This window comes from Tasmannia lanceolata, unplaced genomic scaffold (genome assembly GCF_043159265.1).
Source record: "Tasmannia lanceolata isolate RefF3 unplaced genomic scaffold, GAP_Taslan_0.1 ptg000023l, whole genome shotgun sequence".
NCBI lineage: Eukaryota > Viridiplantae > Streptophyta > Magnoliopsida > Canellales > Winteraceae > Tasmannia > Tasmannia lanceolata.
The window spans coordinates 24,159,481-24,184,578 of NW_027518700.1; the positions used below are offsets into that span (position 1 = coordinate 24,159,481).

The following is a 25,098-nucleotide window of genomic DNA, read 5'->3' on the forward strand; positions in this document are numbered from 1 at the left end:
AAGACAATTTGATTTAATTGTCTAATCGATAAGAGCCTGAGGCATATCGATCGAGATGACTGGCTTGATTGCCTAATCAATAGTGACATGGGGCATGTCGATTGAGGGTGGCGTAGACGCCAATTTGATTTGATTGCCCACTTGAGAGTGGCATGGGGCATGTCAATCGAGATGATTGATTGTATTGAATTGAATGCCTTGGTGTTTGGGTGGGCCAGAGCTCGCAGGGGAAGTGGATTGGCCTGATCGCCGAATTTTGAATTTGATTCCGCGGATTTTGATTGGCAGGTGCGAGATCCACCGAGGATCCGGGATGCGTGGATCAAATTCAATCGGGACATGGAGCTCGCTAGGTCAACCTGATCGCCAAATTTTAAATTTTGTGTGCTTGAATTTGATTGGAGGGGCTATGAGAACCCATGATTGATGATTTCAATGGTTGGATTTAGAATTTTTGGGATCATTACTTTTAATATAGAATAACTATTGGATTAATTATCAAGGTCTTTTAAATTAAGGCCACGAACAGGACCTATCACAAGAATATTTTTTTAGTGGGGCGATAACTCTGAAAAGACAGATTGAGGTCGTAATGCCAGAGGAATCATTACCGCAGGGCACAGAGGGGGAGGTCATACCGGCAGTCTGTTCAGGGTTCCAAACTCAATGGTAACTCATGTAATTCACCTCTTCTATTCTGGTTAACTCGATAAAAAATCGGATCTATTCTTGTTCTGGTATTTGTAGAAAAGCCAGAGTTTCAATCCTCTTTTTCTTGTCCATGATCAAAGATTGAGTGATACAATTGAACGAGGAGCCGTACGGCCAAGATGTTTTTTTTTTTCATAAATTAGTGTCTCAAGTTATTCCCTATAATTTATCAGAGGAATTCTAAATCGAAGGGAGCCCTTGCCAAAAAGGGGCTGAAAGGGCGCCCTCATTGGCTGAACGTGGCCAAAGTGCATTTAATTCTGTTTGAGTTTTGCCGTTATAAATGCATTTTGTCCACGTTCAGCCAATGAGGACGCCCTTTCAACCCTTTTTTGCAAGGGCTCCCTTCAGTTTAGCATACCTCAATTTATCATTTCCTTTAATTTGTGGAAAAACAATTTCATATAAAAAAAAAATTTCGTAGGAAAAAGTTCCTTCCAGAAATATTTTTCCTGCAATCCAAACACTAGGGCATGCTGGTATTTTTTTTCTTTGAAATATTTTCGAACCCTATCTTCTAGAAAAGTTTTAGTTGAAATACACCCTCCCCCTTTTTTCCTTGTTCCACCCCCTTGTAGTAGTTATAAATATATGAAGGGGGCGTAGGATTAGGTCTTTAATTTGGGGTTGAGAATCGTGAGGGTTTCTAATCTGTCTTATTTTTTTGGATAGTAAGTTTCTAATTTGTCTCTGAATTTGCAGGGAAGTTTAAGGTGTTTGAATTCGATAAGGATTAGGTCTTGTTTCTTCTTTTATTTGGGGTAGAGAATCGTTAGGTTTTCTATTTTCGGGGTTTCTAAGTGAATTTTCTTGCGATCTCTGAATTTACAGTTTTGAAACAACCAATTACTCCCAAAGCTTTAATCGTTTATTTATACTTAAACACGCCTTACATAATTCTCTTAGGGTTGGTCTCTGAATTTTCTTGTGCTCTCTTAATTTGCAGTGTTTTATCAAGGTCTCGTGTTAAAGAGTTCTCTTAGGGTTTGTCTCTGAATTTTCCTGCGCTCTCTGAATTTACAGCTTTATCAAGGTCTTGCCTTACAGAATTCTCATTAGAGGTTGTCTCTGAATTTTCTTGCTCTATCTGAATTTACAGTTTATTTAGGGATGGAGTTAGAGAGAGACATGGATTCCAGCTACCAGGAAGTGCCCTATATAGGAAGTGATAGTATTAATTCTGAACCGTACATACCGATACCAGCACCATATGGTGACTTATGTATTCTCCGGCTTATGCAATATATTTATGGTCAGCGAAATCGCACAGCTGTGAGTTGATGATTTCTTATTGGATTTTTTATGGTTATGTACTTTACTCCTTTCTTTGAGTGAGGCTGTCGCTTTCGAAAAAAAAATAAAATTGGGTGAGGTTGCTTGTGCTGGTTTTATATGTTTAAATTTTAGTTGGGTCCAATCTCACGTTGTGATTTATTTCTAGCTTATTACATTCTCCGGTGTTCGTTGCTCTTCAGTCCCTTAATATGCCATTAAAATACCAAGTAGCTATAACTATGTTTTTCCTTTTTTCTAGGACAATAATATTCATTACTAGATGAAGTTTGTGGCAGAGAATTTCGCTCCTTGTGCTAAGAAATGGTGGTGTATGTGTCCATATGATAATGTTGGACATCATGCCCCTGATGTTTCCCCTCAGGAAGCCATGGTTAGTTTATATTATCAATTATTATGAATTCTTCTACATCTAGAGGCATTTCTTGCATTTTTATTCATGAATTGATTAATTTATACTAGTAATCTATGTCATTGTAGACAAACACATGCACTTGAACAATTCTCTATATGTGTGTGTGTGCGTGCGTGCACGCGCGTGTCACGCGCTGTAATCTTTCGCCTTTTACTCTTAGTATGGTCTTTGTAATAGCTGACCGACGGGAAATTTTTTGTTGCGTGTTCATTGCAGGATGCATCCTAATGTGATCTTTGTGGTTTCAAATCAGGAATGGGGATATGGTTAGTAGTCTCAGAGACCATTATTATAAAATTAAACTCTTTTTTTTTTCCATTTTTTGCTGGGTTATTTGAGGACGTAGTTTTAACTCCTTGATTCTTATAGTTCTCTTGCTTCATTCAGATGATAGAGTTGTATACTTCATCATTCAAAAAAAAGTTTTATACTCGTCTCCTGCTAACCTTTCTGTGACAATTTGAGACTTAACATTCGGTATGTGATGGCTTAGGGCATCATTGGATATCTCTATAAATTATATGCATATATTCTTTTATGAAAATGATTTTGAAGTTAAATATGACCATTTGTGATTACTAGTTAGCTAATGGCTCCCAAAGAGACAACAATTCCCATTTGCAAATAAGATTTACATCAAGCTAATTTTATTTGCAAATATGGTCCGATTATGGTGGCATCCAAAGAGGCCCTTAGTCTTCTATCTTTTGATGAATGCCACTATCGGACGGCAATAAAAGATGCCTCCCATTCGTTGCACTTTGGTGGACCCTGTTGGCCCATGTGGCAACCCAAGCGGTCCAAGCTTTATCCCCAGGCTTGCTGTCCGAAGATTGATCCGGTGCCTTCTCACCAACATAAGCTTTATCCCCAAGCTCATCACTGAGGGTTGATATGGCGCCCTCCACCAATTATAATAAAAGAAACAGGAGAAAAAAAAACTTCTCTCTAATGGTGGTATACAATTGAAGCACTAAAACTCTCAAAAAAGATTTAGAAATAAATCCTATCATAATCCCTCAATTGATCTCACAAATAATGGCACAAGGGTTTAACACTAAGTATATGTAAACAATGTGAGGCCTAGGTATGGCAACCCAAGAGAGGGGGTGGGGGGTTGAATTGGGTTTTAAAAGCTAAAGCCGTTTTTTTAAAGATTATGTAAAAATTAAATCAAATAACAATTTGCCAATTAAGGAACTGAGAAAATAAAGATGCACAAAGAAACCATTTTTAAAAAAGAAAGAAAGAAAGATGCGCACAGAAAGTAGAAAGAGAGTTAAATTGTTAGAGTGCACCAATATTTTATAGTGGTTTGGTCCAAACCCGGACCTATATCCACTCCACCAATATCCCCTTGGTGGCTTCTACTAACCGGACTCCTTACGAGCGTAGTCCAGGCCGTATAAAATATCCCGAGGTTGATCCCATGTCTTGACCATGTACCAAGCTTTATCCCCAAGCTTGCTTCCAAGAGACTTCTGGGTGCCCTCCACCGTATACAACAAGGGTCTTATTGGTACCCTTCACTGATTACAAGAATGAAGAAAGAAAAGCCTTCACAAAGGCAAGAGTACAAATAATATTCTCAACGTAAAACAAGAATGATTTACAAGTTGATCCTATATCCAATCGCTCAAATTGATCTTCGATGGAGGCAAAAAGGGTTAATTCTCTCAAGAGGATGCACAAGCTAGCCGCAGGTAAGGGTACAGCGGTTAAGCCACACCCCTTTTCCTTAACCTTTCTCGAACTTTCCTTCCAGGTCTTACCGGTGATATCCGGTCTAGAGACTACTTTAACCGGTTCTTTCAGAGAAGTTTAAAATTTGAAATTCGAAAGGTCTTTCCGAGCCTACATAGGAGAAGGGTTATCTGGGATAGTCTGAGCCTTACTTCCCTGCTGCCACGTGTTGATGGGGCTAACGGCTATTTTCTTCCCCACCGTCACCTCCCCGACCGTCATCTCCCCGATCGGTAAGCCAGAGGGGGGTGCCCCCAACGGCATACAATCCCTGAAGGTCCTATCTTGAGGTATCTCCTTTGAGCAGTTTAAAGGTGGCCAACCAATATCTAATGTCTTAGCCCGCTCTACTCCTCTGATCCCTTCAGAGATTTGGATCTCGTCACATATCGTGCTTTGGGGGAAAGAGACATCAACACCTATTCTAAATAGTGAATCGTGGATTTGAATATCCAAAAAGGAATGACGGAACTTCCTCTTCGGTGCAAGAATCTTTGCCGACACATATATCATACAATCAGAATGATGCCCTTTCATGTCCACTTCAAGAGCTTCACCAAAGATTGCCCCCAGGGCTTCGACTGTTGAGGTAGCCCAAACATGTAGAGGGATACCCAGGAATTTCACCTAGGCTATTCTAGATCCATGCTGATAATCTTTATTCCAAGGTTGGAGAGATGACAGATAACTTTCACCGGCCTTCGACCCCCTCTGTAAAGTCCTGGTAGCCATACTCTCATCTTCGAACATAAAAATGACCTCATTAGAGGAAAGTATTGAAGGCTTCGAGAGAGATGGGATTTCCTAGGACCATTTAGCCCATCTCCACAGATCTTCAAGGTTCCATTCTTTTTGTTTAATCCGCCCAATTAAGCATGATCGTAAAATCCGTTTTGTTGTCTCTGCTTCGATTCCGGAGACATTTAAGGTTGGGATTCCATTACAATAAGTAAATGAAGTTTGTCCAGAATCTGGCCACACATTTAACTCCTCCTTCTGTCGCCCGCGGGTCCGAGGATCCTCATTAGGAGTGGTGGATATGGCTTAAGATCTATTACCATTGCATCGTCTGCATCCTTTTCGCCATTTGAAGTTCATATATCTACATCTTTTGCAGTTCCAGTCCTTCGATCTTCGAGATCCCCAGTCTGCCATAACCCTTTTTTTCTTCTCTATTTAATCATTTCTAGAAATGGGGGAAAAGAAAGTTTCACCTAGTGCTTTGAGAGCCCTATGTAGTTACATCCAATGTTTTGAAAATTAGAATCGAATCGTAAATCGTAATCGGGGTTGAATCGTATTGGATTGTAAATCGTATCGTAAATCGTAAGATTCATTCAAAAATATAAAAAATTTGTATAATAAAAAATTATAAATAAATTAAAGAATAAAAATGGCCAATTATTCATTTTACATCCAAATTCATTAATTCAAACAGAAACTACCATGATTAGCATTCACTATCGTAATATGAATTGTTTGGTGACAAACTTGACACATGCTAATTATCTCATTCTCATCCAAACCCATGCATCTTGGTTAATAAATCTTAAAAAAAAGACACAAGATCATATCAATTCTCAAAGTCTCAAACATCAAATGACAAAAATCAATCATAAAAGACGGGAATCAATTTTGTCCTTATTATGGTAGTATCCCACCTCGCCTCCCACCTCGATGTGAGTAATGCCCTCAACAAATGCTTTGTGCTCGATTGGTTTCATTCGTTCGAAGTCCTACTCCTCTGTCTTCTTCCTTCTAATGAGAGGGATTTCAAAGGCTTCTTGTAATGTAGAAAGGAAATGAGGTCTTTTGAAAGAAGACATATTTTCTTTTATACAAAACTTAATTTGGATAAATCTCTTAAATCGTATGAATCGTACGATTTAACATCGAATTGTAAGATTCAACAAAAAATCGTAAGATTCATACAAATTAAGATTCAATCATGGGATTCAAATCGTTTTGCCTAAGAATCGTAAATCGAATCGCAAATCGAACTGTAAATCGTAAGATTTTCAAAACAATGGTTACATCTTACAAAAACCACACATTATTTTTTTGTTCTTTTCCTCTTTCTTTTTGTTCTTTTCCTCTTTCTTTTTTCCTCCGTATTCTGAAGAAGACTTGTTGAGGGCTATGTCACAAATGTCATTCTCAGGAATTTCTCGGCAAGGGAAAATCTCGGGATATATTAATTTTTTTTCGGGTTTATATCTGGAAAAAAAAAAAACGGTAAAAATAAATTATTTAAAAAAAATATAAAAATATTAAATTTAAGAAAATATATAAAATAAAATTATCGTAAAAATATCGGGATATTATCGCGATATTTTATGATAAAAATGAAAATATTGCTATAGTTTTAAAATCTCGGGATTGGTTCGGGATTTTGTCGTTTTACCAAAATGTCGCGATAAAAATGGTATATTTTGAAAATATCGGAGATATTTGTGACATAGGTTGAGGGGATACTCCGGCTTGATGTGGCCTTTCTTTTTGCTTTTGTTAACATCGAACTTCCTCTTCTTCACTTTCTTCCATCTTCTTACTTCTTTCTTTCTTGTCATTCTTTCTCCATAATTTCTTTAATTTTTCTACGCTTCTTCCTTTTCACTATCAGATTCACTCGAAGACACGGCTTTGAGTGTTAAATTCTTCTTCTCCTTGCCCTTCTTTTCTTCTTTCTCTCCTCTCTTGTGGAGGACCATCTCGTATGTTTTTAGCAAGCCGATTAATTCTTCTAGTGCAAGCTTGGTAAAATCTTTTGCTTCTTGAATGGCCATTACTTTGGGATCCCGGCTTGACGGAAGCGACCTTAGTATTTTGTTCACTAACTCAATATTGGAGTAATCTTTACCGAAAGATTTCAGCTCATTCACAATGTTAGTAAATCTATTGAACATTTCTAAAATAGATTCATCATTTTTCATTTGAAACATCTCATACTGATGAACCGAAAAATTAGTTTTGGATTCCTTCACTCGATTGGTCCCCTCATGGGTGACTTGAAGTATGGTCCAAATACCTTTAGCCGTTTTACATACCGACACTCTATTGAATTCGTCTGGCAAGAGCACAAAACAATGCATTCATGCCTTTGGAATTCAATGCTGCTAGTTTCTTTTCATCATTGGTCCTTTCTTGTCTTGGTCTATTGAGTATAGTATATTCATCTTCAAGGAGCTCACATATTTCATAATCCATTGATTGTCAATAGATGGTCCATAGAAGCACGAACCGTGTGCGGGGGCGGGGGCAGGAGCGTGGGGATCTAGAAGAGTCTGAGGTTGGGAGCGCCGTGGGAGCGTAATGTAATATTTTTATCACATTCTTTCAAAATTCAAGCACATAAAAAGAAAAATTCCAATAAAATTTGAAATTAACAAAATTTAAATCTACAAAACCACGTATTTCGTGTTTTCCTATCGTTTATGAGACAATTCTAATGCGTTTCCTAAGACGTTACTCATACGATTTTCTATCGTTTTCTCGTTTCCCTATATTGTTTTTCATGCATTTCCCGTTTCGCTTCACAAATCCATGTCCCACCCTGGTAACTATGCTTCAAACCTTTTCCGGCCTTGAGCTGTTCTATTATGCAATCATTTCCTCTTTGATTTTCAGTCTCCCTAAACCTTTTAGTTATCTACATTTTTTTGATGATACTCACCTATCTACATTGGTTGTCTGTGAAAGAACAAAAAATATAATGCTTGAGACAATCAACCAACCCTGGTGGAATGCATTGGCTACGTGTTTATAATTTATGGTTCCTGAGGTTCTTTTCTCTCCTAGGGGATTGAGATGAAATGCTCCTATGCATCTCACATTTAAACTATTTGCACATGCATTTACTCATTATCAAAACCTGTGGCGTTGACTTGGATCGCATTTCGTGTGCAAAAGCTTGTACTGTTGTTCTGCCCCTTTTTTATGTATTTCAGAAGGGTCTTTAATATAGTTTCTTATTCTCATTTTGATTTTATAAATCCCAAATCATTGTTACATGCTCAATGCTTATCAGTTTCAAATTGATGTTTAACTTCCAGTTCTGCTTCAACTTTTATTCTCCATCTATATTACTGTAGTGTTTAAAGATTTCACTTTAAAGATTTCACTTTAAAGATTTGACTTGATGGTAGTTTTTACTGATACTTTTCACTGATAGGTTAAATTTTTCTCTGTTTTCTTTGGGACAGAGGCTACTTTTGAAGAACTCCCCACGCTTCTTAAAATCAAATTTGACAGTGGGGTTATCGATGAGCTTTTGTTTGTCGACTTGCCTCATGAATATAGGTTCCCTTCAGGAATAATGGTGTTGGAGTATGGGAAAGTTATTCATGAGAGTGTATATACGCAACTCCGTGTTGTTTGCGAGGGTCAACTTCGTATTTTGTTCACCTGTGATTTGAAGGTAAATAGTTTGCATGGGTCACTTATATATATATATATATATATATATATATATATATATATATATATATATATATATATATATATAATATGGCCTTGTTTCTTCATTCTTTTGTAGGTTTATTGTTTAACATTGTCAATTTTTCTTTTTCTTTTTGGTTTCTTTTTCTTTTTTGCTGCAGATATTGTCATGGAAATTTTGTGTGCGATACCATGAAGTGCTTTTAGCTTACAGATTTGTAGCACCTCAGTTGCAACTTATTTTGTGTTTATCTTTGTATATTTACCAAAAAATCATAATTTAGTGTTGAAAATGCATGCTGTGCTACCATTAAAAAAAAATAAAAAAATAAAAAAACATGCATGCTGTGCTTTACTTTATCTACATTATGAACTATCAGAATGACACCATGAAAATCTTTTTCCTCACAGATAGGTGATCATTAATGTTTTGTTATGGTTTGTGAGAAATGGTGTAACCTTACTAGTAAGATTCTTGATTTACTTTGTTGCTTGTAATGTTCTCTCTCTGGAATCTTGTTTCCAGCACTTAGTATGGCTAATGTGATAACTCCCTTACATCACTGAACATCTGATGTTTATTTATATATTTATCCTTTATTTGTAATCTAGTTATTGTAGCTTTTTACAAACACAATATCTAAATGTGTTCTTGAGTTCTTTATTAAACATCTATTTTGTATTTCAACAATAATCTATACTTAAACATTTAAGTTCCTTTTGCTTTCTATTGTGACCTGGTGGTCGATGGGTTTGAACCTTGGCACAACGGTAAGGTTGCTCCATTGTGACCTGGTGGTCACTGGTTCGAGTCACGGAAACAACCTCTCTGCAAAGCAGGGGTAAGGCTGCGTACATCTAGCCCTCCCCAGACCCCGCAATGGCAGGAGCCTTGTGCACTAGGCCACCCTATGTTGCATGGATTCTTTGCCCCCTATGCCGAATCCGTGTCGACACATCTCCACATGGGATTTGGACATCGAATCATGTGGGATACACCCGGATTCTTGTCGTAGCCGTGTCCCGCAAGAACCATGTTTTTTTTTTTCGAGCAAATCCGATTCATTGTTGTCTCTTTTCGACATGAATCCTGTTTTTTTTTTTTTTTGGGCGAATCCGATTCATCGTTGTTTCTTTTCCACACGATTCCTGTTTTTTTCGGGCGAATCCGATTCATTGTTGTCTCTTTTAAAATGCTGAAATGCGAATCCTGTATATTTTCCCATTAAATGTGTTTTTGTAACTTTTTTTTTAATATGAAAGCACAACTCATACTCTTTTAATAAAACCCCCAGTGCACAACCCCTTCCTCCTTCAACTCTCTTAGTACAAAACTCGCAACAACCCTCTACCCTCAAAAGTTTCATGAATATATATACATATGCGCACGTGCACGCGCGCATAGATATATATACATAATTAGTTTTTAATTTTGAAAATTTTATTTAATTTAAAAATTACCGAATCCGAATCCTACTTTTGGGGCTTGCCGAATCCAAGACCTCGAATCCGTGTTGGATCTCGACACGCGAATCCACATCCATGCAACATAGGGGCCGCCCTTTTGACTTTCTTTTGAGAGCCACTTGTACTCTTGCCTGATAGAATTAGGCCATATAAAACACGTGGTAGCTTCAGTAATGAAGGAATGAGTGTTTTTGACAGGAAAAATAAATCACACTGAGCACCTCCTGCATTTCTTGGTATTCCATGCCCACTTGGCCAGTGGCAAGAAATTTCTAATTGGGGGTTTAGGTTCCAAAGTTCCCTCCAGTTTGAAACAATTCTTTTCTATATAATCAAAGATCGATCTAATTGCTCCCAATTGTAATTCAAACCACTGGAGTGTTGTTTTTTCATATCCGGCTCTCACCTTTTGTCACAGGGCACCATCAACATCTTTCGGTATGGGATTGTACAACTCTTCCTGGCTATCTCAGGTTGATTGCCTTTTTACCATCTTCAGTATCTTGCATGAACATCCATGGCACTTTCACAGTACAAGAGTACAATGTCCCTTTTTGATATTGTCATCATATTCGCTGGAATTTTAATAACAAAAGACTCTTAGTCTTATATTATTTCTATTTCCAGTATATATTGGAGACCAACTTCTTTTGTGATGCTACTACTCATTTATCTTTTCCAATATAGTGTGAGTTACTAACCAAAAAGTTTCCGCCCTAACTTAAAATGCAACCTAGATATTTTATCACACACCTTACTACACAACTTTTAAGTGGTAGAAAGCTTTATGGCACTTACTGATGGAGTAATCACTTCGTATAGTTCTAAACAGCAAGATGTGCTTCATTCTCTCAAGTTAAAATTTTCTCTTCAAGGAAAAGCTTCATTCCAGATCACTAGCAGGAATAAGAGCTTTTCCCAGTAACTGATCTTGTGGTAACACCATCAGTCCTTCATCTTTTAATTTTCTTTTTTTTTCCCCTTTAATAAAGTTGTATAATAGCTAAAAAAGATAAATTTTATAGTGATTTCCATGCAGAGAAGGGTATTTTAAGTGGTGGCCATAGTCACAAACGTTTGTCTTGGGAATTTTTTTGAGTAGGATATTTTTCCAGGAGATTTTATTTATTTATTTTTTGTTTATTTTGTGTTTGTTAGATCTAACATGGCATCCAAGCGAAGAAGTAAGGGAGAAGAAGAGAGTCTCCTTGAGTGAGCTTTCGTGTAAAATGATATGTGTGTGTGTGTGTGTGTGTGGGAATGCTAGGGTTACATGTACATGGTCCAAAATACTCTTCCAATACTCTCCTTCAAGCTAGAGTGTATATTTCATACAACCCTAGCTTGTTACAAATATCTCTCAATGTGGACTTTCCCAATGACTTAGTTGTTACATCTTCCAACTGATCTCCAGACCGAATGAAGATGGTGCTAATCTCTCATTTATGAAGTTTCTCACGGACAAAATGGCAATCTACTTCAATATGCTTTGTCCTCATGGAACATTGGATTAGAAGTAATGTGAAGTGATGCCTTATTGTCACAATAGAGTGATGCTGGTGATGATGAAGGAAAACTGATTTGCGATAGTGGAGACCTCAACCAGGTCATCTCCTCACATGTATGGGCCATGGCTCGTTACTTTGCCTCTGCACTAGAGCGAGCTACCACCTCTTGCTTTTTACTCCTTCATGACACAAGATTTCCTCCAACAAAGGTGCAATAACTAGTAATCGTTCTCCTCTATGCTGGAGATCCTGCCCAATCTGCATCTGTGAACCCCTCCAGTCTCATGTGATTATGCTTGCTGAAAAATAAATCTTTTCCACGAGCACTCTTCATGTATCTAACTATCTAAAGGGCAGCTGCCCAATGTGAAGTACGAGAACTCATAAACTGGCCGACCACTCCCACTGTCATAAGATATATTGGGACGAGTCACAGTCAGATATATCAGCTTACCAATCAATATCCTATACCTGCTAGGGTCATCTAACAAGTTCCCTTGATCTGGAACTTCACCTTGGGATCCATAGGAACCCCAGCCGGCTGTGCTCCCAAAGATCCCATCTCCTATAATATGTCTAGAACATATTTCCTTCGAGACAAGGAAAGACCCCCTCTAGAATATGCCACTTCAATACCCAAAAAGTACCGAAGACGTCCTAGGTCTTTGGTACAAAACTCTGTCTAAAGGAACGTCTTGAGTCTCTTGATACCTGCGCATCATCCACAATAATCACAATATCATCGACATACACAATCAACAAGATGTAGCCATCACCAGATTGAGCATTGAATACAGAGTGGTCAACTGCACACAGTCTCATATCAAAGCGTCCAACAACGTCGCTGAATCTGCCAAACCAAGCACGTGGAGACTGCTTCAACCCATATAACGCCTTCCGAAGATGACATACAGAACCGATCTCTCCCTGAGCAACAAATCCAGGAGGTTGCTCCATATACACCTCTTCAGAGAGGTCACCATGGAGCAAGGCGTTTTTCACATTCAACTGATAGAGGGGCCAACCGCGATTAGCAGCCAAAGAAATAAAGGCATGGACAGATGATATCTCTGCCACTAGGGAAAAAGTCTCCATACCTTAGTTATAAATTCTGTTTCGTTCGCCGTTTCGTTTTGCCGACCGGAATGGAATGTTTCGGTATTTCGTCCGTTTTGTTCCGCGTTTCGTTCGAAACTTTTCTATCCGCTACGACGAGGGAAATTTTTTTTGAATAGTTAAAAATATGAAAAAATTCCAAAAAATCAGAAATTGTTAGAAAGCTGTAAGAAACTGTTAGAAAATTATAAAAAATTGTTAGAAAATCACAGGTGGTCTCCCACTGTCAATGTCCTCTCCCTCCCCCTCCTCTTCTTCATCTCGTGTGGCATAAAAACCACCTACCTTTGCTCTAGCAATGTTCTTCCTAGCCTTTTCTTTTCGTTTGCATCTAACAATTGCCCCATTTTCCATCTTACATCGGCATTGACTTTTAAACATGCTGAAATTTCTCCACGAACATTCCGCTAGATGTTCTTTAAAGTTGGTTATACGTCCACCCTTTATGAGTTTATCACAAAAAATGCATTTTCCATAGTTTCGTTTACCCAAAATCACTAAGCCATATGCCCATGCCAGGTCATCCGATCTAGCAGGTGGTGCGGAACCAATACAGGAGGCTCCTCTAGAAGGTCCCGAACTCATGTTTTATTTTAATCAAAGAAAAAGAGAATTACTTAAAGAAAGCTTGTGCAACTTATCTCCTTAAGTTGAAGCCTTTGGAGGAGTCGGAGAAAGTAGAAGCCTTTAAAGTTGAAGCTTCTGGAAATGGGGGTTTATGGAAATGGAGGAGATAAACCTTTGGAGTTGAAGCCTTAGTTGGAGGAGATAAGCCCTTGTGGAGAGATTGAAGAAGCTTGGAGTGTGTAGTTGAAGCTTAGAGCAGAGAATAGTAAGTAGGAAAGTGTAGTAATGAAGTTTGTAAGAGAAGGTGAAGGAGTTGTTGGTGGTGAAAAAATGGTTAGAGGTGTATATATATGGAGATCTAAGGGTTTTGGATGCAAAACCCCTTCCAACGGCTATAAAACGGTCAATAAATGAGGGTAGAATGGTAAAAAAACACCTCCCAACGGTCATAATGGCATTTCTGTAAAATTTTTGAATTTTTTCACATTTTCAGCAAATTCCGGACGAAACAGGGTGTTTCGCCCATTTCGTCCGGAATTCCGGTTGACGAAATTTCTGCCAAAATGACTTGAATGGACCGGAATTCCACTCGGAACAAAAAATATTAGGGTTTTCCTTCTTGATTCTGCGCCGGAATCTGAATTCCGATCCATTTTGGCCGGAATGAAACGGACTTGATAAGCAAGCTCCATACAGTCTACACCAAAGGTTTGGGTATAGCCCTTAGCTACCAAACGAGTTTTTAATTTATCGCCATCTGGCAAATATTTCACAGCAAACATCTAATGACAACCACCTGCCTGTGCGGCCCTAGGTAGCGGAACTAACTCCCATGTACGGTTGGAGGCAAGAGCCTCCATCTCAGCCTCCATAGCAGAATGTCAACCTGGACGAGATAAGGCCTCTGCAACAGACTTAGGTATTGTGTGTGATGATAAGGATGAAAGAAAACTCATATAGGAGGGAGAGAGACGATCATATGAAACAAAATGAGAGATAGGATAGGATCCTCCAGACTGAGGAGGTGGAACAGAGTGAGGTGGCTTAGATGTAGGAGTAGCCGGGTCAGTGGACACTACCTGGCGAGGGCGACGAGAGTAAAGGGACGACAGAGCTAGGTAGGGGAAGAGGAACCCCTGACTCAGGAATAGAACCGTTCGCAGTGGGTGGGAAGTAGGCGGTATCCTCAAAGAAGGTAACATTAGCATATACAAACGTCCGCCGTAGGGTAGGATTACAACACTTGTACCCTTTCTGGGTGCGAGAATAGCCTAGGAAGATGCACCTCTCAGAATGGGGACCAAGCTTATCCTCCTTAGGAGACAGCCTATGAATAAAGCACATACATCCCAAAACATGGGGATGCAAAGGAAATGGATCACCTGAAGGGTGAAGGATAGAAAAACGAGAACGACCACTCAACACTCAACACTGAAGAGGGAAGATGGTTCCCAAGTGTTGAGTTGTAGACAAGGAAGGAAGGAGAAGAAGAGTGAGGGAGAAGATGGTGAGATTCTCCACTACGGAGCTCCTCATGTAATATGATGTATACGGCCCAACTTAGGGCTACATGATACTTACAATGCCCTTCAACAAAACATGAAAGACCGAAATACTCTTCAACACTCCCCCTCAAGCTGACGTACGATACAACTCCACACTTCAGGTTCTTACAAAGGAAACTACAACACCCTTCAACAACTAACAACTATAATACCCATACAACAAACAACAATAATCTCATACACACGCCAATTTGGTACAACACTCCCCCTTAAGCTGGAGTGGTAAATACATAGTGAAAACATAACAAAAAGGGCAACAACGACAGTGAGTACAACAACCTTAAGAAAAGAACAACGCTCCCTGAATCAACACTACAGCGAGAGCGATCACAACCGGGCTTCCCCCTGAATGAGAGCACGGCGAACTAGTCTGCATACCAACGAGCATTGCAGGCGCCTTGGCAAGGAAACAACAACGATCCATCGAGCAAAATAAGCACACCAAAGGCGCGCACACGAACACAAGCAAAGTAGCACGAGCAGAGACATCAGCTCAGCAGCACAACGCCAATAGAAGAACTCCCACCACCAGAAAGGTAATAGGAACCAACTAACGATGACGGATAGCACGTTGCCTCGGTAGATAACCAACCAACGACGGGGGACACCACGTCACCTTAAGAGACAACTAACCATGTTGAGTTGTAGATAAGGAAGGAGAAGAAGAGTGAGGGAGAAGATGGTGAGATTCTCCACTAGGGAGCTCCGTAATATGATGTATATACAGGCCCAACTTAGGACTACATGGTGCAAAGACTATAATACCCTTCAACAATACATGAAAGATCAAACTACTCTTCAACACCAAGGAAGCAACCCATAAGAACCGCATCCCTCCAATAAGGCTTGGGAACTTTCATCTGAAAAAGAAGAGAATAAGCGGTGTCAAGTAAAGTCCTCATACTCCGATCTCCAACCCCATTTTGCTGGGAGTATATGCACAAGAGGATTGATAAAGAATACCATGGGAATCTATATAAGCGATGTCAAGTAAAATCCTCATACTCCGCTCTGCAACCCCATTCTGTTGGTGGGTATATGCACAAGAGGACTGACGTATGGGAAGGAACTCGGGCCCCAAGCCATCTAGAAACTGTACGACGCGCAAGTCACGCTTTTGTCTCGCTAGCACAGTCGGATCTGGATCTGTAGAGCAGGGTAGGTACGAATCAAGCTGCTCGCATAATGTGACAAACTGAGAATAGTAATCAGCCATAGATCGATCGCCACGCTGAAATTGTAGGAGCTCCGAGTAAACGTCACAGATCCACGTCAAATTATTTTCACTTGAATACAGTGTCACGACGCGATGCCAGACCTCTCTGGAAACAGCACGTGGCTAGCAATCTTCGGCTCCATGGCTGTAATAGAAGCGTCTGAATGACAGCATCCGCCTGGCTCCACTTTTCATACGTGTTGTCCTCAAGGGGTGGAGGATCCTGCGTAAGGTAAGTAGACTTCTCTTAGGCATAAAGACAATTTGAACTGCCCGACACTAGGCTGGGTAATTCGGTCCATCAAGCTTGATGGAGGTCATCGGGACCACAGGAAATGATATGGAAGAACTAGCAGTGGGGGTAGACAATGCCGACGTGTCCATGATGAATATCGATAACAAGTAACAACACACCACCACCATCAATCTCCAACAACGACCACAGAGGAGCCACCAACAAACTACCAACAAACAAACCACCACAGAGGAGCCACCAACAAACCACCAACAAAGAACCACCAACAACACAACCAATAACTCAACCAACAACACAACCAACACCACAAACCACCAATCACAACCAACAATGCTGAAGGCAAACGAATAACAATAACCACAATCAACACGCTGCCCTACACACCATTATACGACTCTGGAAGGGAGAAAGAACCCGATAACACACAGAAGCACCGCCAAGAGATAAGAATCAGCAACTATCAGCATCCGAGCCGACAAACACCGAATGAAAATGCAAGGGAGGGTGTTTAGATCATCAATACAGAGGGATTAATGACTCTTGGGAATAGTTTTAGGAGTTAGGGTTAGAGTATCAGGGCTGTAAAATAAAAATGTGGTTTGTTTGGTTGGTGCGTGGTTGGGGGGGGGGGGGGGGGGGGTAGTGGAAGGGGTGCGGTTAGAGTTTGGGGGTGAAAAACCCAAAATAGGAAAAGGGGGCGGGGGGCTTAAGGAGAGAACATGGATTGCGAGGGGTTGCAAGTAGGGTTTGCGGGTGAAAATCCCAGCTTACGGAGAGAACATGGATTGGGAGGGGTTGCAAGTAGGGTTTGCGGGTGAAAATCCCAAAATATGAGGGATTTTTTGGGGTGGGCGGAGGGGGGCGAGGGGGGGGGGGGGGGGGGTTGCGAGGGGGCAACAAGAGAAGAGGTTTTGGTGATCTAACTTTGGGTGGGGGAGGGGGGCAACAAGAGAAGAGGTTTTTGAGATTGAGGGTTAGGGTTGAAGGATGCGGCAGTAAGAGTATGATATGGATACTCCAACCTTCGGCTCTGATTCCATGTTCAAGTTATCCTATCCTCCATGAAGAGAGAGATGAGAGAAGAGATATAAATGGAGGAGAAATAGATGAGAGAGTTGTCCATTCTCCCATATGAAAATGTGTGTGTGTGTCTCTCTATATATGTATATATGTGTTTATATATATATATATATATATATATATATATATATATATATATATATATATATATATATATATATACGGAGTTGCTAACCACTTTTGCAGAAAGCCATTTTGCGCCCGGCATTTGCATGTGATGAGAGCTGTACATGTTGACTTTTTGGCAGATTTTGTTTTACACATTTAATTCATCCGGCATGGCTCTCATCACATGCAAACGCCGGGCACGAAAAGGCTTTCTACGAAAGTGGCTATCAAATCCCATATATATATATATATATGTGTGTATATATATATATATATATATATGAGAAAAGTGTAGCTACACATACGTGTAGCTAACTTAGCTACACCAACAGCTTAAAATACAGTGGGTTCCACATTGTTTGGGTGATGCAAACCATTCATTTGATGGGCCCTCACATAGATAGGGTGTGCCCAAAAAATCAGCTCCATAGGATCATCCCAACCCTACGATTTGTGGAGGCAAAATTGGACGTGTAAAAACCTTCACAAATCTATCAATTTTTGCCTTCACAGTTTGAAGGGTTGGGATGATCCTATGGAGCTAATTTTTTGGGCACACCCTATCAATGTGAGGGCCTATCAAATGAATGGTTTGGATCACCCAAATAATGTAGGCCCACTGTATTTTAAGCCGTCGGTGTAGCTAAGTTAGCTACACGTATGTGTAGCTTCACTTAACTCTATATATACATGAAATAGGGTTACAAGAATGACGAATATACCCTACATGGGTAATGTAATAACACTACCACTCCTAACAGTCATCCATAAATATAACAAAATATATGAAACCACATAATGAAGAGTTTCGACAATTGCTTAGATCCTTTCTTGTAATGTGGGTTAAACTTGGAATGCTGCAACCTGAACCCCAAAATTCGGTCCATGAATCTAGTTCTCCCCCCTTCGGAGATCCTCCAAAATGTGTTTATGAGATATAATCAAACATGCCAAATTAGTTAAATGTTTTCCGACTAAGAGCATCGGCTACCACGTTGACCTTACCAGGGTGGTCAAATCGTAGTCTTTCAAAAGTTCCAACTAACGTCTCTGTCTCATATTCAACTCATTTTGGGTGAAGATGTGTTTCAAACTTTTTTGGTATGTAAATATTTCACACGGTTCCTCATATAAGTAAATGCCTCCATTAAGAGATGGTATAGAGGTAAAGAACTAAGGCGTACGATCTGCTGACGTATGGGAAGGAACTCGGGCCCCAAGCCATCTAGAAACCGTACGACGCCCAAGTCACGCTTTTGTCTCGCTAGCACAGTCGGATCTGTAGAGCAGGGTAGGTACGTATCAAGTTGCTCACACAATGTGCCAAATTGAGAATAGTAATCAACCACAGATCGATCGCCACGCTGCAAATATAGGAGCTCCGAGTAGACGTCACAGATTCGCGTCAAATTATTTTCACCTGGATACAGCGTCTCGGCGCGACGCCAAACGTATCTGGAAACAGCACTTGGCCAGCAATCTTCGGCTCCATGCCTGGAATAGAAGCGTCTGAATTATCCATCCTCCTGGCTCCACTTTTCATATGTCTTGTCCTCAAGGGGTGGAGGATCCTGCGTAAGGTAAGTAGACTTCCTTGGGCATGAAGATAAATCTGAACTGCCCGACTCCAGGCTGACTAATTCGATCCATCAAGCTTGATGGAGGTCATTGGCATCATAGGAAACGACCACAGAGGAGAGGAGCCACCAACAAACTACGGACAAACTACCAACAAAGAAGAACCACCAACAACACAACCAACAAACCACCAACACAACAAACCACCAATCACAACCAACAACACGGAAGGCAAGCCAATAACAATAACCACAATCAGCACGCTGCCCTATACACCATTATACGACTCGGGAAAGGAGAAAGACCCCGAAAACACACAGAAGCACTGCCAAGAGATAAGAATCAGCAACCATCTCCATCCGAACCGACAAACACAGAATGAAAATGCAAGGGAGGGTGTTTAGATCATCAATACAAAGGGATTAATGACTATTGGGAATAGTTTTAGGTGCTAGGGTTCGAGTATTAGGGCTGTAAAATAAAAAGGAGTGGTTTGTTGGGTGCGTGGGTGTGTTGCGCCGGGGCCGGGGGGCAGTGGTAGAATGGTATTGGAAGGGGTGTGGTTAGAGTTTGGGCGTGAAAAACCCAAAATAGGAGCGTGGGGTGGTCGTGGTTAAGGAGAGAACATGGATTGGGAGGGGTTGCGAGTAGGGTTTGGGGGGGAAATCCCAAAATGTGAGGTTTTTTTTTATTGTTGTTTTTTTTTTTTGGGGGGGGGAGGGGGGGGTAACATGAGAAGAGGTTTTGGAGATCTAGGGTTAGGGGTGAAGGATGCGGCAGTGAGAGTATGATATGGAGACTCCAACCTTCGGCCCTGATTCCATATTCAAGGTATCCTATCTTCCATGAAGAGAGAGATGAGAGAAGAGATGGAGATGGAGAAAGAGATGAGGGAGTTGTCCATTCTCCCATACGAAAATGTGTGTAGGGAGTTGCTAGCCACTTTTGTAGAAAGCCATTTCGCGCCTTGCATTTGCATGTGATGATAGCTGCACATGTTGATTTTTGGCAGATTTTGTTTCACATTTAATTCATCCGACATGGCTCTCATCACATGCAAAAGCCGAGCGTGAAATGGCTTTCTACGAAAGTGGCTAGCAACTCCCAAATATCCAAATATATATATATATATATATATATATATATATATATATATATATATATCTGTGTGTGTGTGTGTGTGTGAGTAAAGGGTTTCTGCACTCGAGTGCAGAAACAAGTGTGGGCCCACTTTGTTGGGGGGAATCCAAAGCATTGATTTGGAAGACCCCATCATGGATGGGTGTCCACCAAAAATCAGCTCAATTGGATCATCTTAGGGTGTCCATTTGGGGGGGGGGGGGGGGTGTGTAACAAGAGAAGAGGTTTTGGAGATCTAGAGTTAGGCGTAAAGGATGCGGCGATAAGAGTATGATATGGAGACTCCAACCTTCGGCCCTGATTCCATGTTCAAGGTATCCTATCTTCCATGAAGAGAGAGATGAGAGAAGAGATGGAGATGGAGAAAGAGATGAGAGAGTTGTCCATTCTCCCATACGAAAATGTGTGTGTAGGGAGTTGCTAGCCACTTTTGTAGAAAGCCATTTCGCGCCCTGCATTTGCATGTGATGATAGCTGCACATGTTGATTTTTGGCAGATTTTGTTTCACATTTAATTCATCCGACATGGCTCTCTTCACATGCCAAAGCTGAGCATGAAATGGCTTTCTACGAAAGTGGCTAGCAACTCCCACACACACACACACACACACACATATATATATATATATATATATATATATATATATATATATATATATATGTGTGTGTGTGTGTGTGTGTGTGTGTGTGTGTGAGTAAAGGGTTTCTGCACTCGGTGGGCCCACTTTGTTGGGGGGATCCAAAGCATTGATTTGGAAGGCCCCATCATGGATGGGGTGTCCACCAAAAATCAACTCAATTGGATCATCTTAGGGTGTCCATTTGGGGGTGAAATAATGGGCAGATTAGTGGACAAACAATATCTATCCATTTTCACGCCCACAAATGGACACCCTGATGATCCAATGAAGCGGATTTTTGGTACACACCCCATCCATGATGGGGCCTTTCAAATGAATGCTTAGGATCACCCCAACAATGTGGCCCCACCCTTATTTCCTGCAGTCGAGCGCATATAAGCTATCTGCGCTCAAGCGCAGAAACCCTTTACTCTCTCTCTCTCTCTCTCTCTATATATATATATATATATATATATATATATATTTTTTTTTTTTTTTTTTTTTTTTGATAATTGGGTTACAAGTAGGGTTGCAACTTGGGTCGGGTTTTACCCAGCCCGCATCAGCCCGGCTTGAAAAAAGCATGGGTCGGGTTCAAAGTGGCCGGGTAAGTTGTTGGGCCGGGTTTACTTTTTCAAAGCCCGAGTGATTATCGGGTTGGGTTGGTTTTAAAGGTGGAAAACCCGGCCCGCCCAAAAACCCGCATTTATTCCTTTTTTAATATTATAAGTTATAAATAATAACATTGATATGGGTAATTTAGTAATTCCCATTTCTCATCTCACCAAGACAGTAAGAGTGTAAGACACGAATGAAAGAAGGTCTATTTCTCGCATTTATGCCTCAATTGCCTATTGCTCTGATGGCCATCGAAGTCATAAGAAAGTCTATTTCTTGCATAAAATAATCTTTGTAGTTCTTTAATTTGTTTACAGTGACATCTTTACTCATATTTGATTGTCCATTTTATTCATGCTTTCCATTCATGTAATTGAATGGAATTGAGTGGAAGGTTTTAAAATAGGAGCCAATGGAATCGAAGTATCACAGTTGCAATTTGCAGATGACATGCACCGGATGTATCAAAAGTGATGAACTTGAAAGCAATTTTACGCTGCTATGAGGCATTAAATCGACAGAGATCCATTTTTCATAAATCTAGAGTCAATGGAATTCACTTGGAGGAGGTGATTCAAGCTCTAGCTGGGATAATGGGGTGTAAAGTGGAGTCTTTTCCCACCACGTATCTTGGGCTCCCTCTTGGGGTAGGTAGAGCAAAAAAGAGATGCTGGGATCAAATTGTGGAGAGGGTTGAAAAGAGGCTAGATATTTGGAAAAGAAATCTCGTTTCAAAGGGAGGCAGACTCACTTTGATAAAAGCAGTTCTAACAAACATGCCAAAATACCAAACGTCTATATTCAAATGCCCCATGAGTATTGTTAACAAAATTGAGAAAATTCAAAGGCGATTCTTATGGGGGGATCGAAGGAGACTCGCGGGATACCGTTGGTGAAGTGGGAGGAGGTCTGCAAACCAATCAAAAGTGGGGACCTAGGCATAAGGAGAATCAAGGAGAATAACATTGCCCTTCTAGGGAAATGGTTATGGAGGTTTGGCATTGAAGGCTCTCACCTATGGGCGAAAGTTATTGAAAACTAGTATGGAGCAACGCTGGGGGACTAGGAAACAGAAGACAGATTTAGTCATCCTGGGGTAACGATATGGAGAGACATCATGCGCTTCAGGCACAGATTTGATAACGGCATCAGATTTAGAGTATAATTGGGTGATAGAATCTGATTTTGGCTAGATACTTGGTGCGCATATCAGCCTTTAAAGGATAAGTTTCCGGAGTTGTTTGCCAATGTTGTTCTCAAAGGTGGGTTTGTTATTGACAACATAGAAAGAAGGAATGTGAATGCCATTTGGAAGCCTCTATTTAGAAGGAACTTCTTCGACCGGGAGCTTGCATCCATTGCTAGGCTGTCAGAATTACTAGAAGAGGGGTACATTAAACAGGATGGGGAAGATAAAAGGGTTTGGATCTGGAATACTTCTGGTGAATTCATAGTCAAGTCCTTCTACTATAATTTGCTGGCTATTCCTATGTCTGCACCGATAGCTAGAGTATGGACCCTCCATGCCCCTGTAATAGTTAGTATTTTTGGGTGGGCGGCTGTTCCTGAAAGAATTCAGATGGTGGATTTCCTCTGGAAATGGAAGATTCTCATCATTGATCACTGTCCATTATGCATAGAGGGAGAGGAATCCGTGGACCACTTGTTCTTGCAATGCAAGGTAGCTAGAGAGGTATGGGGTAACCTATTATGTAGATTTGGTATACATTGGGTGTTCCCAGCAAAGCTACTAGTTCTTCTTCAACAATGGTCGAATGCAGTTTGGAAGAGAAGAGGTAGAAACCTATGGAATTTATCCTTCTTGGCCGGCTTGCGGATCATATGGAAGGAAAGAAAAGCTATAGTCTTTGACGGGATCTCTACATCATCGGCTTACCTGTTTATTAAAGTCATCGCCTTGTCGATCTCTTGGGCAAAGTCCCTCCGTAGTTTCAAATTTGTATCTGCCTAAGCATTATGGGAGGGTTGGAAAGAAATATGTTCTAGTAGTGAGAGGAAAGCAAAGATAGTCCCTCCAGCTGGCTTTCTAAAACTCAACTTTGACGGATCTAATCTTAAGGAGTCTGGCCTTATATGCCTCTCTCCCTCCTTGATTTTTGGTTTCTTTATTGTATTTGCTCTTCCTCTTCTTTGTTATTGTAGGTTGTACTTGACCATCTCGGTCTTTTCTTTTAATAATGTTGGCTGCCATTTAAAAAAAAAACAAAAACAAATGAATGTCTAATGATTGTTAAAATGATTTTGATCGTAAATAGCCTTTATTTTATGATGAGTTCTTCGTCCGTTTGTTTTTTTATGTTACTTATTCCCATTATCTAATCTTTCCTTTTGCCCCCCATTTATAATAATTCTTGTATTTTTTACTTCTATCTGTAAAACACTTTTCTAAGTGAGGTTTGTGCCACCTTAAGGATAATGCTTTGCTTCATTTTATGTTCGGCAGTTTTGCACTGCCTTTATTTATAATTTTATAATGCTGGTACCAATTCATGGTTCTGGATGAATTCTAGAGAGTGCTCATTGCTTCCTTTTATCACTCACCTGATGGTAATGCTTCGCTTGATTTTCTATTTGGCAGTTTTGCACTGTTTTTTATCATTTTATAATGTGTTCTGCTACCAATTCAGGGTTCTGGATGAATTCTAGAGAGTGCTACTTCCTTTTATCACTCATTTTGCTACCTGTTCCTTTTATTTTATTCGGAGACGGCTTTTTAAAACAATGCCAACTTCTCCTAACAAAGTGTTTCCTAACATAGATTGCCAAATTATGGTTTAAAACAATGCCCTTTTTCTATGAGTGTTTCCTAACATAGAGTGCATTTCTTCTCATTGAAACCACATCCTTTTTGCTAGTTAGCTTGTCTTGTAGGCTGTAGCTTTGTTTTGTTATTGCTCTATGTTCAGCTTGGTTTCGAATGTCTTAAAAATTGTTTAGGATCCTGATTCGTTTTTATTTATGGGGTTGATAATGTTTTTTGTGTTCAACCAGGCACGGCCGCTGCCATTTCAAGGCCCGAATTCTCCAGTACCAGGATCCCTACAAAATGCATCGAGTCCTCATCAGCAACGAAATTTACCCGAGCAGAATGAACATTTACCCGAGCAGCATGTGATTCAGTGGCCCTTGCAAGAGAGTACTAATAGTAGTGGAGGTGTACAACAGCAGTCGCCTGAGGATGTAGTTAGTGGGGCTGCTGGAACGAGCAGTTTAAGGGCCTGTGGAAGTATGCTCGGATTTGGATATGACACCTCAACATCTCAAATAATGCGAGCAACAGTTTCAAGGATGTTCCTACTACCGAAGCAGATGACGACGGTTCTGCGAAATCTTCATTTTAGACGACCGGTTGATTTCCATCGTCAACTTGTGGAAACTGCAGTGGTGAACGGAGACTTGTGAATTGGGTTATGACTGAAAATCTTGTTGAAAGTGTTAACTGGTTATTTAGCATAGGAAACTTTGGTTTTGCTATATTTTTTGTTTGAGCCCTCAACTCTCTGCTCTTTTGCCCAGGACATCGGAGTTGGCAGTTTTGGGGTTTGCCACTGAGAAACAATGAGCCCGGTGAATTGGGTTATGACTGAAAATCTTGATGGAAGTGTTAGTTTGTTTTCAGATGCAATCAAACTAAGGGTG

General features: G+C 40.3%; 1 protein-coding gene across 3 annotated transcripts; it reads left to right on the forward strand.

The window, feature by feature from the left end:
- Nucleotides 1-1,287: 1,287 nt before the first annotated feature.
- Nucleotides 1,288-25,077, forward strand: LOC143856249 (uncharacterized). Of its 3 annotated transcripts, none has more exons than XM_077366411.1 (7): nucleotides 1,288-1,382; nucleotides 1,658-1,695; nucleotides 1,811-1,983; nucleotides 2,246-2,377; nucleotides 2,636-2,685; nucleotides 8,365-8,579; nucleotides 24,451-25,077. In XM_077366411.1, exons 4-7 carry the CDS (start codon nucleotides 2,328-2,330, stop codon nucleotides 24,859-24,861), a joined length of 726 nt encoding a protein of 241 aa, XP_077222526.1. In that variant the 5' UTR covers nucleotides 1,288-1,382; nucleotides 1,658-1,695; nucleotides 1,811-1,983; nucleotides 2,246-2,327; the 3' UTR covers nucleotides 24,862-25,077. The 3 variants fall into 3 exon arrangements, with proteins under 3 accessions (XP_077222526.1, XP_077222528.1, XP_077222527.1); XM_077366412.1 differs by lacking the exon at nucleotides 1,288-1,382 and adding an exon at nucleotides 1,430-1,448; XM_077366413.1 differs by lacking the exon at nucleotides 1,658-1,695 and having other exon boundaries at nucleotides 1,292-1,382.
- The last annotated feature ends 21 nt before the right edge of the window (nucleotides 25,078-25,098 follow it).